General features: G+C 46.9%; 1 protein-coding gene across 2 annotated transcripts in view; it reads left to right on the top strand.

The window, feature by feature from the left end:
* Positions 1 to 13,708, top strand: part of LOC126547359 (cytochrome P450 4V2-like) — a 44,701-nt gene that overhangs the window by 3,007 nt on the left and 27,986 nt on the right. For both annotated transcript variants that reach the window (XM_050195335.2, XM_055062922.2), the window contains exon 2: positions 2,267 to 2,533. In XM_050195335.2, coding sequence (XP_050051292.1) covers positions 2,267 to 2,533 — 267 coding nt within the window. The remainder of the gene's footprint in view (positions 1 to 2,266; positions 2,534 to 13,708) is intronic.

The raw sequence follows: 13,708 nt of genomic DNA, 5'->3' as shown, positions 1-13,708 counted from the left end.
GTGCCAACACTACGATATGATTATGAGGCACGCCTGAGTGGGGGACTCCGGATTAATTTGACCACTCGGGATTCTTTAATGTGCGCCCAAGACCGGAATATTTTTGCATTTTGCCTCCATCGAAACGCGGCCACCACGGCCGGGATTTGATCCCGCCCTCTCGGGCTAAGCATCGCAACGCCAAAGCTACTATAAAAAACCAGGGCGAGTAAAATGTGAAACAAGAAAAGGCAGCAGACTTCAGCGATTACAACGGTTCAGAAGTAATTTACTCTGAAAGCATCCTCCTCCTTAATGAACCCCTCAATTTTGTTCGTCGCTTTTTAAAGCGAAGCTTTCTTCGCCAGCTCTCCCAGTCAATCCTGACTCTTCCTGACCGTGGCTGCTGGCTGCTTCCGCTATGTCTTGCCGAATAGGTCTAACTTTAAAAAATAATGAAATCACTTACGTGCTTGATGGCGGAATCAAACCTCGGTCCCCCAGAAATGCAGCACGATGTTCTATAACATTTAGGCGACAATCACACGTATAGGCTCATTGTGCCAACGCCAACTACCCCTCTGAGAACGCCGAGTGTGTCACATTACGCACAGCTATAGCTACGCGACAGCGCACGCGCGCACACTCGAGCTGATACGTTCGGACTTCTTGCAACGGGGAAGATGTGGCTTGGGCGAGGGCCTTCGGTATGACCTTGCACTGACACTGCAATAACAAAGAAATAACACTGGTTTCAGCATTAGTCTACATTTAAACAAAGCTTCGCTGTGTGTGGATTCCAACAAGGTGCGTAGGATCTGCCGCAATTTTTTTTTTCTCAAATTGCGGTCACCCACCACGGGGGACATGATGTAAGATTTTGTACTTTGCGTCGCACGAATGATTAATATATAGAAAGATTAGCGGCAACAACGCCCTGAGGAAACAAGAGGCCACAAAGCGTGTTTTTTTTTTTGTGACGCAAATAGTACGTAACATCATTTGGATAAAGGGAAAATCAGACATCCACCCGTTCGTAGCAAATGCTACAAACATCATTTGTTACGTTGTTAAGGCCTTCAACATTTTTTTTTCTCACTAGGCACAGAAACGCAAGTAGTAAACAAGTATAGAGAACACGTTTCATTTACTGCAATTGGGGGAATCGAATGCGCCAGGTCAGCCACTCCAGGAGCTGGAATGGTCTAACTCTCAAAATTCCGAGGTGCTAAAAAGGAGTGGAATTGCGGAGGTCTATATTTTATGGAATGGAGCGGGAATGGAAGGTAGGGCTCCACTTCTTAACTTTGGTATTCACTGGAGGCTGGCAGCCGGATTTCTGTAATAAATTCGTTTTTGATTATGTAGTTTTTGTTCTTGTACTACTTATGTACAAGAACGTTGTTAGAGACAAGTTATTGTTTTCTCTCCGTAATATATTATTTCGGAAAATCATATGGCTCTATTTTCTTTCTTTTTACCTTTGTGGGCCATAATGTATAGTCCAATCATATTTTATAGCTAGTGAGTATCTACACATTATCAGGCGACAGTTTGTCGATAGCCGTGTGGAAACGATCGAAATAATCGTTTCGATCACAGCGCATGTTCTGGACAACGATGTATAACATCAGTGAAAAGTTAACAATCATTACTAATAATTCTGCTAAAACGTCTATTAGTAATGCAACACTAGCAACCTTTAACGGAGTCATAACAAAGAAAGCCTGTCGAGACAGAGGGAGAACAATTGTACAAGCAATTTGAAGCCTTCCATCGACCGTGTACGGACGTCCGCGATTCGGTAAAAAGCATGTCCTTGCAGTGAATGTCGTAGTACGGCCTGTGATGAGCCAGATAGAGGCAGCAGCCCAAATCTTAAGAGCATGCATTGTGGGGCAAGGTGACGCACGTGAGTCACGATTCCCCTTTATCTGTGCTCAGTGGAGCGTACCTGCGCGAGCCTGTTCTCGGCAGGAACCGTGGTTCGGACGGATCGACACAAGACTACAGACGCCTGAAACGTTGCCTCCACGAGTCATACGTACATATCCATACATATTTAAGGCACCTTCCTCTTCACACCTATAGGGCAACCGCGCCGCCACCATTGTCCCCTACCCTCGCCTCCACCATCGCCCGGTGTGGCGTTCATTGTTTGTTCTGGGGAGAAGGTGTTTCGCTGAACGAAAGCCAGTAGCGCCAAGCGCCGTATGCGCGGCACAAAAACGACAGTTTTACGCCTACGCACACATCGCGACGCAGCAAACTGCTTCGGTCCCGACAGGAGCAGCAACTACGGACGGTGGATCCGCCATGTCGGCAGACGAGAAGATGAGCCCCACGTCGGGTTCCAGCCCGGCAGTGACAGCGGTGATGGCCGTACTGGGCGCCGCTCTCCTCGCAAAGATCATCGTGGGCGTGGCCAGGTGGCTGCGTATGTACTGGTGCCTGCGCAACGCGCCCCATCCCGAGCAACGGTGGCCGTTCTCCCTCGCCTTCGACATGTGGCAGAGCCTGGCCAAAATGGATCCCAACATGAAAGTCACAGCAAGTAAGAAACGAAAAGCGGTTAGAAAACGCGCTAAGTTGCAGAGCACAAAGCAATTTGACGCGTTTTCTAGTAGTCCGCGCCAGGAGTATAAGGTACGATGCGACATCTCACGAGTGTGCCACTTGTCATTTCGTTCATGAACGCTGAAATTCAACACCTTACTCACAACTCATTTTAAAAATTCCAATAAATTGTTTGTGCTTAAAATAGTTCCATCATGAGTAAGTTCACATTTCGAGACGGCATTGCACGAAGAACAGGTGACCTAGTCAGCGAGAATATAGCAACGCCTAGAATAAGCTACAGCAAAAATAAGCAAAAAACATAAGCGGCCCGTTTTATCTGGCTCTCCAAATCGCTTTTCTTTTATTCTTCATGAGTAGTGCGACGTTATGTGAAGGAGCAGAAAGAGTGTATGAAGGTTAAAAACTATATAAAACAGCAATATTTGCCTGCACGTTTCTTGACTATATTTATTTTCTTTTTCCTTCTTCAATCCGCGTAATATCGAGTTCTGATATTCCCGCCAATACTGTAAACCCGCCAAAATCAAAGTTATTTACTTTAACTGAAACTAACACTGAGTATCCTTATTCAAGCTGCAAATAATTATTGTAGCAGTGTAAATGCCCATGGGCATTTCACATCCAGAAAATTTGTACACTGATTGTTCTATAGCAACACGAACAATGCAGGAAAACCAAGCGCGAGGTAATCTTACCGCACATCTGCCTATAAAGTTGTTAGTACATATTCATCCTTGTTTAATTACTGCTGGCAACGTCAAGTCTTTATCTTCGTGTCAAACTATGTCTTATTTGAATCGCTACATACAACGCGACGTGAGGCACAAGATAGGGTGCCAACGAGTGCTGGTGAAGTACAGTGAGTTCTCAAACTGAACCGAGGATTCCGCAAAAACACGACCCCCTTCTTTCGTCTGCTGCCCCCGCCAGGGAAACATCTGTTACGCAAACTGCCACATGGCAGGCGAGGAGAGGTCGCGCGTGGCTTAAAATCCGAGGTTGCCACCTGCCGGTCAAACTGGCACTTCTAGTGGGTTGTGTTGGTAATTCAAAGAGACACTACCGAGCCACACTAAATCAGCTTAGATCGGTAAAGTATTATTTAGAAACTACGTATTCATTCATGTAGCGAGAAAATTTTCATGATTACGGATGCAAATCCTCAGCGTCGTTAAGCCAGTGTGACGTCAGGAATGTTAAAGTTTGCTCTCGTATTCGGGTCCTTTTGTCGCATGAAAATTGCCATTTCAATTTTGTAGTTTACTTTTGAATGCAATGTAGCCCTTCTTAAACGATAATCAGTTAAGCAGACCCTACAGACGCTATTGAAATATATGACGTCATGGCAAGCTGTAAACATCAAGAAACTTAAGTGCCGCCGTGGGAACGTTAGGGCAGCACCGCCTCTCGGCTTTCGCTTACGCCTGTTGTATTTCTTCACAGGCTTCCATTGACGGTAAGAGTGGCCACTCTGCCACTGCAAAAGCGTAATGCACTAATGCTGCTCAACTTAAGATTCCTATTTAATGTTCCTTTAACCGCCTTAACGCGTGTGACCCGTTCCATTTGCCTGCCACGCCCGCCGAGCAAGGTTCGTTGCACGCGCCGCCACGCGGCCGTCTCAGGAATGAAGCCGCATACACCATTGTGACTATACTCTCTGAATGTGTTCCTATACTCGCTGTAGACGGCTGAACAGACAGCTAAGCCGAGAACGAACATCTTAAGCCGGAAAGAAACACAGCTTCTCGAAGACAGCATCGAAGTCCAAAATGGTACAGGCTACTTCCAAACAAAATGGCAGCTCAGCAAAATGCGTTGAAACATGGCGAGAAGGTGCCTGCGCACAAAAGACGTAGTAACAATTTTTTTTCATTTTCCTAATGTAAGGTACATTGTGTATTTCCTAGGTTCGCACACGAAAAATTTTAAAATACCGCAATGACATTTGCTTTTCGTATCTTTTTCCTGCCGACGCAAGGTGGCGTAATGTCGCAGAGACGTCTTTCAGAGGCGTTCAATTACTTGGGCTCGGAGCTGTCTTATTAGCTGTCAAGATAGAATGCTTCCAATGCTGGCCAGGATTGAAACACACCCTATGTTGTCTGTGGTGAGACAGCTAGCACGGCGATGTTATACCGGTGAGCACCGATCTCAGAGCACTTGACCTCTCGAAATCTTTTTGTTGACTGCCATGTGGTGGCGCATGCTCTAGATTGGCAAGGAACAAACTGCAAGCTACGTTCAGGGGCCGTGTTTTCCGAGGGGTAACAAGGCTGAGGCAGGATTCTAAGGGCCCAGTCTTTTTCCCCCAGCGTATCACCCTTGAAGAAAGGCGAGCACCAGTTCAGGATACGCTTCTGCCCATTTTCAAAGAAGTAGTCGGGGGCCCGGCGGTGGTGGGCATAGAACCTAAGACCTCCAGCAGACTAGGTGGGCGCCCTACCACTAGGCCAAGGCTACGGTAATTTAGTAGCAATGAGTCCAGCTTCCTCAGACTTCATCCATGAGCGAGACAAGGAAGAGGCCCCTGTGCGGCTTAGCCTCGTATATTAGAATTGCGCGCGCCATCTCGAAGGCCATGTACCTCCCGCGGTGTGGGCTACCGAGTTGGCGCTGAAGTACAATTGGGACAATTATAGGTGTGATCGTGTCCAAAGATTAACTAAAGGGCTATTGCAAGAATAAGGCTAGAATCGCACATAAATCTACAATCGAGGCAGTGCAAAGACACATGCACTGGGGTACTTCAGTGTGGGAGGCTCAGACAAAATTCTACTTTGAAATCAATTGCGAAATGTAAAGGAAACTAGGTGAGCAGCTGAGGTATTTTGGTCATCTAAATAGGAAAAAAAAATGACGTTGACTCAGGGTGGAAAATAACCATCAAGTTCACGTGTGAGCATTAATCTGACGGGGATAGATAGCGGCAGAGAAAACGGTGTTGAATGGGACACCAAAGACGCAGAAACAGTATGCACGATAGGCACAGTGGAAAATAAACAGGCTAGGGAGCTGTGTCGAATATAAGCTAATGAAAAAAAAGCGTTTATGATATCTCAAAAGGCAGCGGGCTGCTGATCGAAGCCATATAGTGATGTCTGAAAACGCAGAGTTACAGGGAAGCATTTGTATGTGGCTTATGCGTGAAAATAGCGCAGAAATCCTGGAACATATTTTGTTAGCCTGCCGCATTATACATCAAGAGGACAATGCGGATGTAGTTTTCCTGACGGAAACGTTGGATTGTAACGATAATATATAATGGAAATACAAGTGAATCGCAATGACGAGTAGTAAGAGTAGGCTGGAAAATTTTACGGTGAAAGGTATCGAGCCGACAGAGTGAAAAATATAAAAAAATTTTTCAAGGCAAAGGAAACATTTCAATTCGGTGGTTGCTAATGCAGACCAGGGATCTTCAAGGCCGTGAATAAATCCACAAACTGCTAAAATTTGCGAGCTTGTTGTCCCCAGCTACCACGCCATTTTCCAAGGAGCTGCTGATAAAATACATCCATCCATCCAGCTCGGTGCTCGGTGCGGGTACGAAAAGAGGTCACACTGGTTCAGCAGCGAAGCAATTGATACTTCAAACTAGAAGCGTCGGCGCTAGAACTAGAAGTCGGGAGAAGGAAAAAAATGGCAGTTTGTTTCTGCACGACCAAGTGCTGCTCCGCGAAAATGGTTTCGCGGTGGAAAGAAACGAAAATCCCTGATGACCCCATGCTGTCACGACGCATATTTCAACGTACTTATTCGTTCTTTTTTCTTTTCTTTAAAAACAGCCAACACACAATGCTTCCCGAATGGACGCTCTGGTCCGTTCGTAAAAGTGATGCAATTGATTTATCTAAAAGTAAGCTATTATCTAGCGATGGTGAAGGTTTACCAATATACAGGGTACCCCAACTATCATGCTCCAAGATGTAAAAGTATGCAAATGTCACGTATCTGGACAGAACCAAGGTGATGTTGTTTGCCGTCGCTTGGAGATGCTGAGATTATGTTTTGCATGCCACCTAATTACGTAATCAGTTTTAATTAATGAATGAACTCAAATATTACGATTAGATGAGAAGTGTCAGCGAAAACATTGTAGAGAAACATGATAAACGCCCGACACAGCTTTCTGTTGCTCAATACGTGCTAAATAAAAAAGAAGCCCGCGAATACACGTGAAATTGCCGCGCGACTGGCCGCTCGATGTACTTTGCGTGTATTAGAGGGCTTCTTTCCAGTGTCGTAATGCCAATGTCGCCATCATGTCGTCATAACGCACAGTGATAATTTCATCGTCGTAATGTCATCTTCGTCGTACCTTTGTCGTCATGACGTCGTCACACCCTTGTCGTCATACCGCTGTCGTCATCCGAACATCGTCATCCTATCGTCATCATGTCATCGTGATCGTTACATAGTCGTCATGTGCTGTTGTCGTCATATTGCCGACGTCACGCCGTGATTGTCACGCCATCGTCGTCATGCTGTCGTCGCCATGCGAGGAATCCGCATGTTACATCGACACAAGTTTATGTTGAGCGAGGCGTTTCCCAGTGAAAATGTGCCCAACTTGGTCGTGCGCTCTATACTTGCCAATGGTGGTTAAGCAAGAACAACCTTCTTCGTAAGCACCAATGAAAGCTTCCCTTAAACCGATGCTCCCAACTCGTGCGATCCGCATATTTTTACGTTAGCCTGTCATTTTTTTATCTAATATTTTAACTAGAATGTTTCTTAATTATAGGGCCAGCGGATTCTGTAGCATGCGAGTATGTTATCCAACCACGAAAACCATGCTCACGTGATACTCAGTTGTAGTTTCATTGTGCTGACTTCCTGTTGTGCCCTCGCAGGGTGCCGTCACATTTCACATGAGCTCCGTACCTTTTCGAAAAAAGTTTCGGCAACCGGCCCATGTAGAAATCCCAATTTTGCTATGGGCCTTCGGCAGGTCACACTGCTCTCGCACGGACCATCGGAGCAACCGGCAAGTCACGATTTTCTTGGCATTTAGCCATTTTCACGCGCACCACGCTGCTCCGCTGCTAGGCCTATATATTTAAGCCTAACTCAACTACGGACCCTGCAGCAGCCCGGAGGTGACCGTTAGGCCTAACCAGCCCAGCCCGAGCAGCCAAACATGGAATACGCTATTCAAGGCAAGAAAATATTGCCCTTGCGGAGTTGAACAATGGAACACGGCAACACTAATGAGGCTCGTCCGAGCCGCTCGACCAGCCAAAACGTTTCGGCCGCAAAAAAGCCGACCCTCCCAAGCCTGCCGAAGGCACTCCCACCACCGCCAAGTGCAAGGCACACCCGCCGCGGCTACCGCGACGCAAACCCATGCCTTGCCTACCCGAAGACGACTATAAAGTGGTGCTTCGAGCTAAGTGTGCTGTAGATTTAGCCAATACTGGCCTCGTCACACTCTTGGTTGCAATCCACTCAACCATCAAAATCCACGTCAAACACTCCGAGCAAGCAGACCGGGTGAGAGTTCACCCTATCAGGAAGATACGATCGCCATCAGCACACCAGACCGATAGCGGGCTAACGCGTACAGGACGATCACTCAACTTCAGAACGAGAAATGCAACACCGACATGCCGGTGGCGGCGTATGTACCCGCTGCTGACGACTCCATTCGAGGGGTGGTTTACAGAGCCTACACCGACGAGACAAACCAAACGATCGAAAGTGAAATGGTGAGAAAAAATCCACAGCTACTGATCGTGAACGCACGAGAACTAGACAACTCCAGACGCTTCGTGGTCATTTTCACTGGAAAAGACTTGCCAACACTAATCCGGTACCGTTACTTCACTTTGCACGTGTACCCCTTCAGGGAGCGGCTGGACGCGCGTCCTTCAACTGTCGCAAGTTGGGGCAGCGTGCCGACGTATGGCCACAACCCTGACCACAAGATCCTAGGTGCACAGGGTGCGGAGATGAGCACCTGCCGCCACCGGAGGGGTAGAAGCTGACCTGCACCCCGTCGTGCATCGTCTGTCGAGAGAAATACCAGACGGGCAGCCACAGCTGTAAATATCGGTTCATCGGAACGAAACAGACCAACAAAGGACCGGCTACCAACTCTAAGAGTGGGCACAAAACAACCACGGCAGTGACCAGACCATCCCGCTCCAGGCAAAGAACTCAGGAGACTCTCAGGGATAGCTAGAAATCCTTCCCACTTCTACGAGGCCGGAGTCAGAGCCCGGACAGATCGTCATACAGACCCAGCGGTGCCCAACAGAGCGCGACGAGCACGCGAATGACCCGGAATGGCAACAAACCAGGTCACCAGGCCAAGACGACAAAACAGACAAACCCCCAGGTAAGGGAGCTGGCAGAGCAGGTTAAGAGCCTGCAGCAGTAACTGGCTAAAGCCAACAGCAAAATTCGACTATTGGAAAGTAAGCGTAATTCAAAGGTCCCTTTGACCCAAAAATGCACGTGAAAACGTGGCTACTGTTAGACACGATAATGAACAGAGTAACAACATGGAGGTGCATAACGGACGCGGCTCTAAGCCTAAAGCGGAGAGCCAAGCAGCCGCTCCTGAAAAGGAGGCTGCAGTGCCAAAAGATCGCCTCGCTAGAATTGAAGCAGGCATGGAAATTCTAGCACAGGAACAGGCTAGACCTGCGGAAGAATAGACCAAAATGCTTAAAGAGATAGAGAAAAAAACTCATCATCACAGTATTTTTATTCTTAGAATCATCAAAAAGATAGGCATGTCTGAGGCAGACGGCATTCCAAGTGACCCCTTCCTGTCACCGCAACTAGCTGAGAGTCCACGGCCACGTAGCAGTACCCACCAACCATCGGGAGGGGGCCCAATAAGATCACAGAGTGCTAGTTCGGCACGAGTGGGACCCCCCATCATGTCAGACGTAACTGTGATTTGGAAATGAAACTGTAGAAGCTTTGGCTGAAAACCCCAATCCCTAGAGTACACAATTCGAAATTCCCAAATACGACCGGACGCAATTGCTATCCAGGGGACTTGGGTGGCAGACAAAACTTCGTGCTATACAGCCTACAACGAAATTACCACGTCAGAAACCTCCCCGATCACTGCTCTGATGGTACATACGAATCTCACGGCCAATCAGTTAGAACTCGAGAATGTTAACATGCTATGGAACAAATGTTACCCAAAAAACCGACCTGCTCGCCCACTATTCGTACTAAATACTTATAACCCTCCTAAAGAGTCAGGCCACGGCGTGAAGGAGTCCCTAAAAGGCGCCGTTACTATTCCTGGGCGCCTTCACCGCCCTACACTCGGCATGAGGCTAATCTAAATGTACAAAGAAGAGCACAAAAATTTGAGAAACCGCGCAGGAGCTCTTTCCCCCTTTTCAAAGATCCGGACAGATCCACGCTTAAGGGTAATAGCATCTCTAGGAATACATCACCTGACCTAGCTTTCCCTAAGAACACTCACCCTCGGAAGTGGGAAAAGATGGAGCTGAATGTAGGTAGCGACCACTACGTCATCTCCGCGAAGGTCAGATGTAGGGGATAAAAAAAGGCGAAAAAGGACTAAACTTCTTACATATAAAACCCTCATTCGCCCCATCCTCGAATATGGCTGCGCTGTATGGAATCCATACGAACACTGTGATGTCAAAAAACCAGAATCAGGGCAACAAAAAAAGAAGACAGTGCTTTTGTTTGTAGGAGGTATGAAAAGGAATTTTCGTCGTCTAACTCTCTTCCCCTACTTGGTCTCACTCCTCTTGCAGAGCGTCGCAAACTTGAATGCCTGAAATTCCTTCACACGTTAATCAATTCTCCTCGCCTCTCCTGTCCTCTCTAGTTAACTACTTGGCTTTTTCCAAGCCCTCATGTACGAGTAGTCACCATGCTCTAAATATGTCAACCTTTTTTGCCGGCACTGATTCCTTTAAAATGTTTTTTTCCATCAACAATAAGTCTGCAATTCATTACCGGGCAACATCCCTTCACTACCACTGAAACAATTCATGCAGGCTTGTTTATAAATATTTGTATGTTTGTTGTTCATCCCACTCCTGCAATAGCCTCACTGACGCTGCCTTATGTACAAATAAATAAATAAATAAAATAAACTTGCTCGGTGCAGAAATCTGAGCTACTAATTATCAGAGACAAGTCTAAGAAGCTTCGTGACGACAGGACTGATGCCCACATAACAGGGAGCATGAAGTGCAAGCCAGTACAATCAGTCTGAACGATTCGTGTGCTCCGCATGCTAGCCCAACAAAAAACGCAGGACACGGAGGCCAATGCCAGGTTAAAAAACACGGCCCAGCTTATTACTGCCTGATTAAAGGGATCGCTAGAAAACGCAGAGGTACGAGAGAAACTGGCGTATGCAGCCTAAATGTGGCCTTTTCACACTACCATCTCAGCCTCTGCGACAGGACAAAAATTGACAACGCAATTCGCATGATATAAAAGGCAGCCCTAGGCCTTCCACGTTATGCAAGCACTGAGAAAATGCTCAAACTAGAAGTCTGCAAGACGCTAGACAAGCTTATAGAAGCACACAAAATATCGCAAAGGGAACGTCTGTCCAGGTCGGAGACGGGTCGATACGTCCTAGAATGGCTGGGAGTTGACCCAGTTGCAACTTCAGCGAGCCGAAAAAGGTTATCAGACGAGATAAGAGGACACTTATATGGGCGCCCCCTGCCCAGACACATGCTGGCAGGTAGACGTGACCATAGACAAGGGTCGAGGCACTTGATGAAAAATTGAAACATGACACAGAAGGGGTCTATGTAGATGCCGCCAAGCAGGGCCCTCAACATTACATCATCTGTAGGGTGACTAGAAACGGGACCGTCTGAACTGCGGCATCCGTAAAATCGCCGTTCACCTTTAAAGCAGAAGAGGGGACCATAGCGCTAGCACTCACTCTCAAACCGAAAAAAAAAATCTAAGCGATTCCAAGCGTGCTGTCACAAATTACACTAAGGGGATACGTGAGCAAACCTTCGGATAGTATTATCAACTATCTCCAAACCGACCGAACCACCGAATTAGTGTGGGTCCCTGCTCACTCGGGAAATGCTGTGAATGAGGCAGCGCACCAAACAGCCCAAGGCTTAACCAACTGGGCGGGGTGCTCCTAAGACTCGGTGGACTCCTGGAGTGAGCCAGCGAACTCATTTACTGAACTTACCAAATTTTTCAATGAGGTTAGGAAAATCTATTCAATTCTTAATAACGAGCTATCCATGGAATAGGCCACGATTTTACATCAAACTGACTCTTTGCCCTGCCCACACAAGTTGGCGTATATTACGAGCGAACAGGGGGACCCAATTTTCCTAAACTGTGGCCAGAACCAATTGGCCACCTAAAATCATTTCTTATGGGGATGCTCTGGCAAGCCCCCCCTCCCCCCCCCCCTCCCCCCCCCCCGAAAAGCCTACTGCCAGCTCCCTTGGAGGAAGCCTGGGAGGCCCTCTTAAGGACAGAAGACAAGACCATCCAAGATCTCACGACCTGGGCTCTGCAGGTCGCCACAACCGAGGCCAATTAGAAGCCTAGGCTTCTCAGGCCGTTCTACCTGAGTCAAAAGAATTAGATAGGCTAGTTGGTTGCTGGCTTGGTGGAACATGGTTATAACGGCGCGCTTTGAGGACACGACACAGAAAGAATGCACAGAGGACAGACGTCGGCGTCTGTCCTCTGTGCATTTTTTCTGTGTTCCGCCCTCAAAAGGCGCTGTTATAGCCATGTTCATTCTACCTGAAATTTTCAATAAAGTTGTTTCCTCCTCCTTCATTGCGCTGACAAATCGAAACATCTTGGTTTGAGTATAAGTCTTCGCAACGTAATATAAGCGCCCTCATCGTAGTATAGATGTCTTCAAAAGTAAATGTAATATACATATATCTCTCGATAAGTAACCTATTATGATCTATATCGCTGCAAAAAACAGTATTCCAACACCCTTACTAACTTATGATCCTGCGGTAACCTGGCTGTCCAGGATAATTTCAGCCTAAAAAACATTGCGAAATTTGTTTTGACGATCAGTTAATTGCCTGCTTATGCCGTAATCGAGAAATGTCAAAGTTTTTCACCGTCAGGTAAGGTAGGACAATTGTAAGTTAAACAATACGAACACAGAATTTCAGCCTTTCATAGTGAACTGTGTTCATGTAAGGAGGACAGCTGGCTCCTAAAGCTAGCTTATTCTTCCTCTATTACCTCATAAACAACATGTAATAATAATTTTAGATAAACAAGTCGAAATTGTTAAGACATGAAGCTGCAAAATATAATTACAAGCCCTGTCTGTGTTCTAATTTTACCGCTAGCTACTTACATTCCTCTAATGATGTGAACTGAAGTATAACGTTACAACTACTTCTAATATGGCGACACGCATTGGTTTTTTGTAAGGCCTTGTACTGGCATTCGCATTTCATACCTTAACGTGCTTTCCGTTTGCTTTACTCAGATCGAATTTCCGTGACTGTATTTTAACTGTCTTACTTTTTTACTATTCTTGAATTTGCTAAAAACACTTGTTTGCTTTCGCCACTGTTATCTTATGCTTTGTGTTGACAGATCACGAATGTTCTAATATTTCCTATTGTATTTTCATGCGAAAGCATCAAATGGCCCATTGAGCAAAAAAGGCGGCGGATGCATCAGCGAAATCGCACTTAAATTCCCATCGGCTGAGATGCCACGTTTCGTGCGCGCCTCGACGGAGCAGAGCGGGTGAAAGGGTACGGCCGCGCCGGCGCGCCAGGTGTTGCATGAGGGGAGAGGGCACCGCCGCGACGCGACGTCACCCTCGTTTTCACAAGCTGGTATTATCCGCGCCTTCCTTGTCCGTGCAAGCCCTCGCCCTCGTTCTAACTTCGCCTTGGAAATCGCTGTAAAGACATTAATGTAATAGAAAAGAGAACAAATACAGAAGGAAACACGTTGGTGGCAGTGAGTTTCGAACGTAAGACCCCATGCTCAAAAGGCGAGTGCCTTACCCACTGGGCTAAACCATAGCAGGCCCGTGCACTCTGCTTTATGGCATCATACTACTTGGACCGAAATTTTGCATTACCAAGTCTGGCGTGACGGAAGCGGTAACGACGAAATCGCCGCGGCTTACTTGGAAGCATCCTCCTTA

Source organism: Dermacentor andersoni, chromosome 1, assembly GCF_023375885.2.
Source record: "Dermacentor andersoni chromosome 1, qqDerAnde1_hic_scaffold, whole genome shotgun sequence".
NCBI classification, from domain to species: Eukaryota; Metazoa; Arthropoda; class Arachnida; order Ixodida; family Ixodidae; genus Dermacentor; species Dermacentor andersoni.
This window is presented reverse-complemented; position numbering and strand designations above follow the sequence as displayed.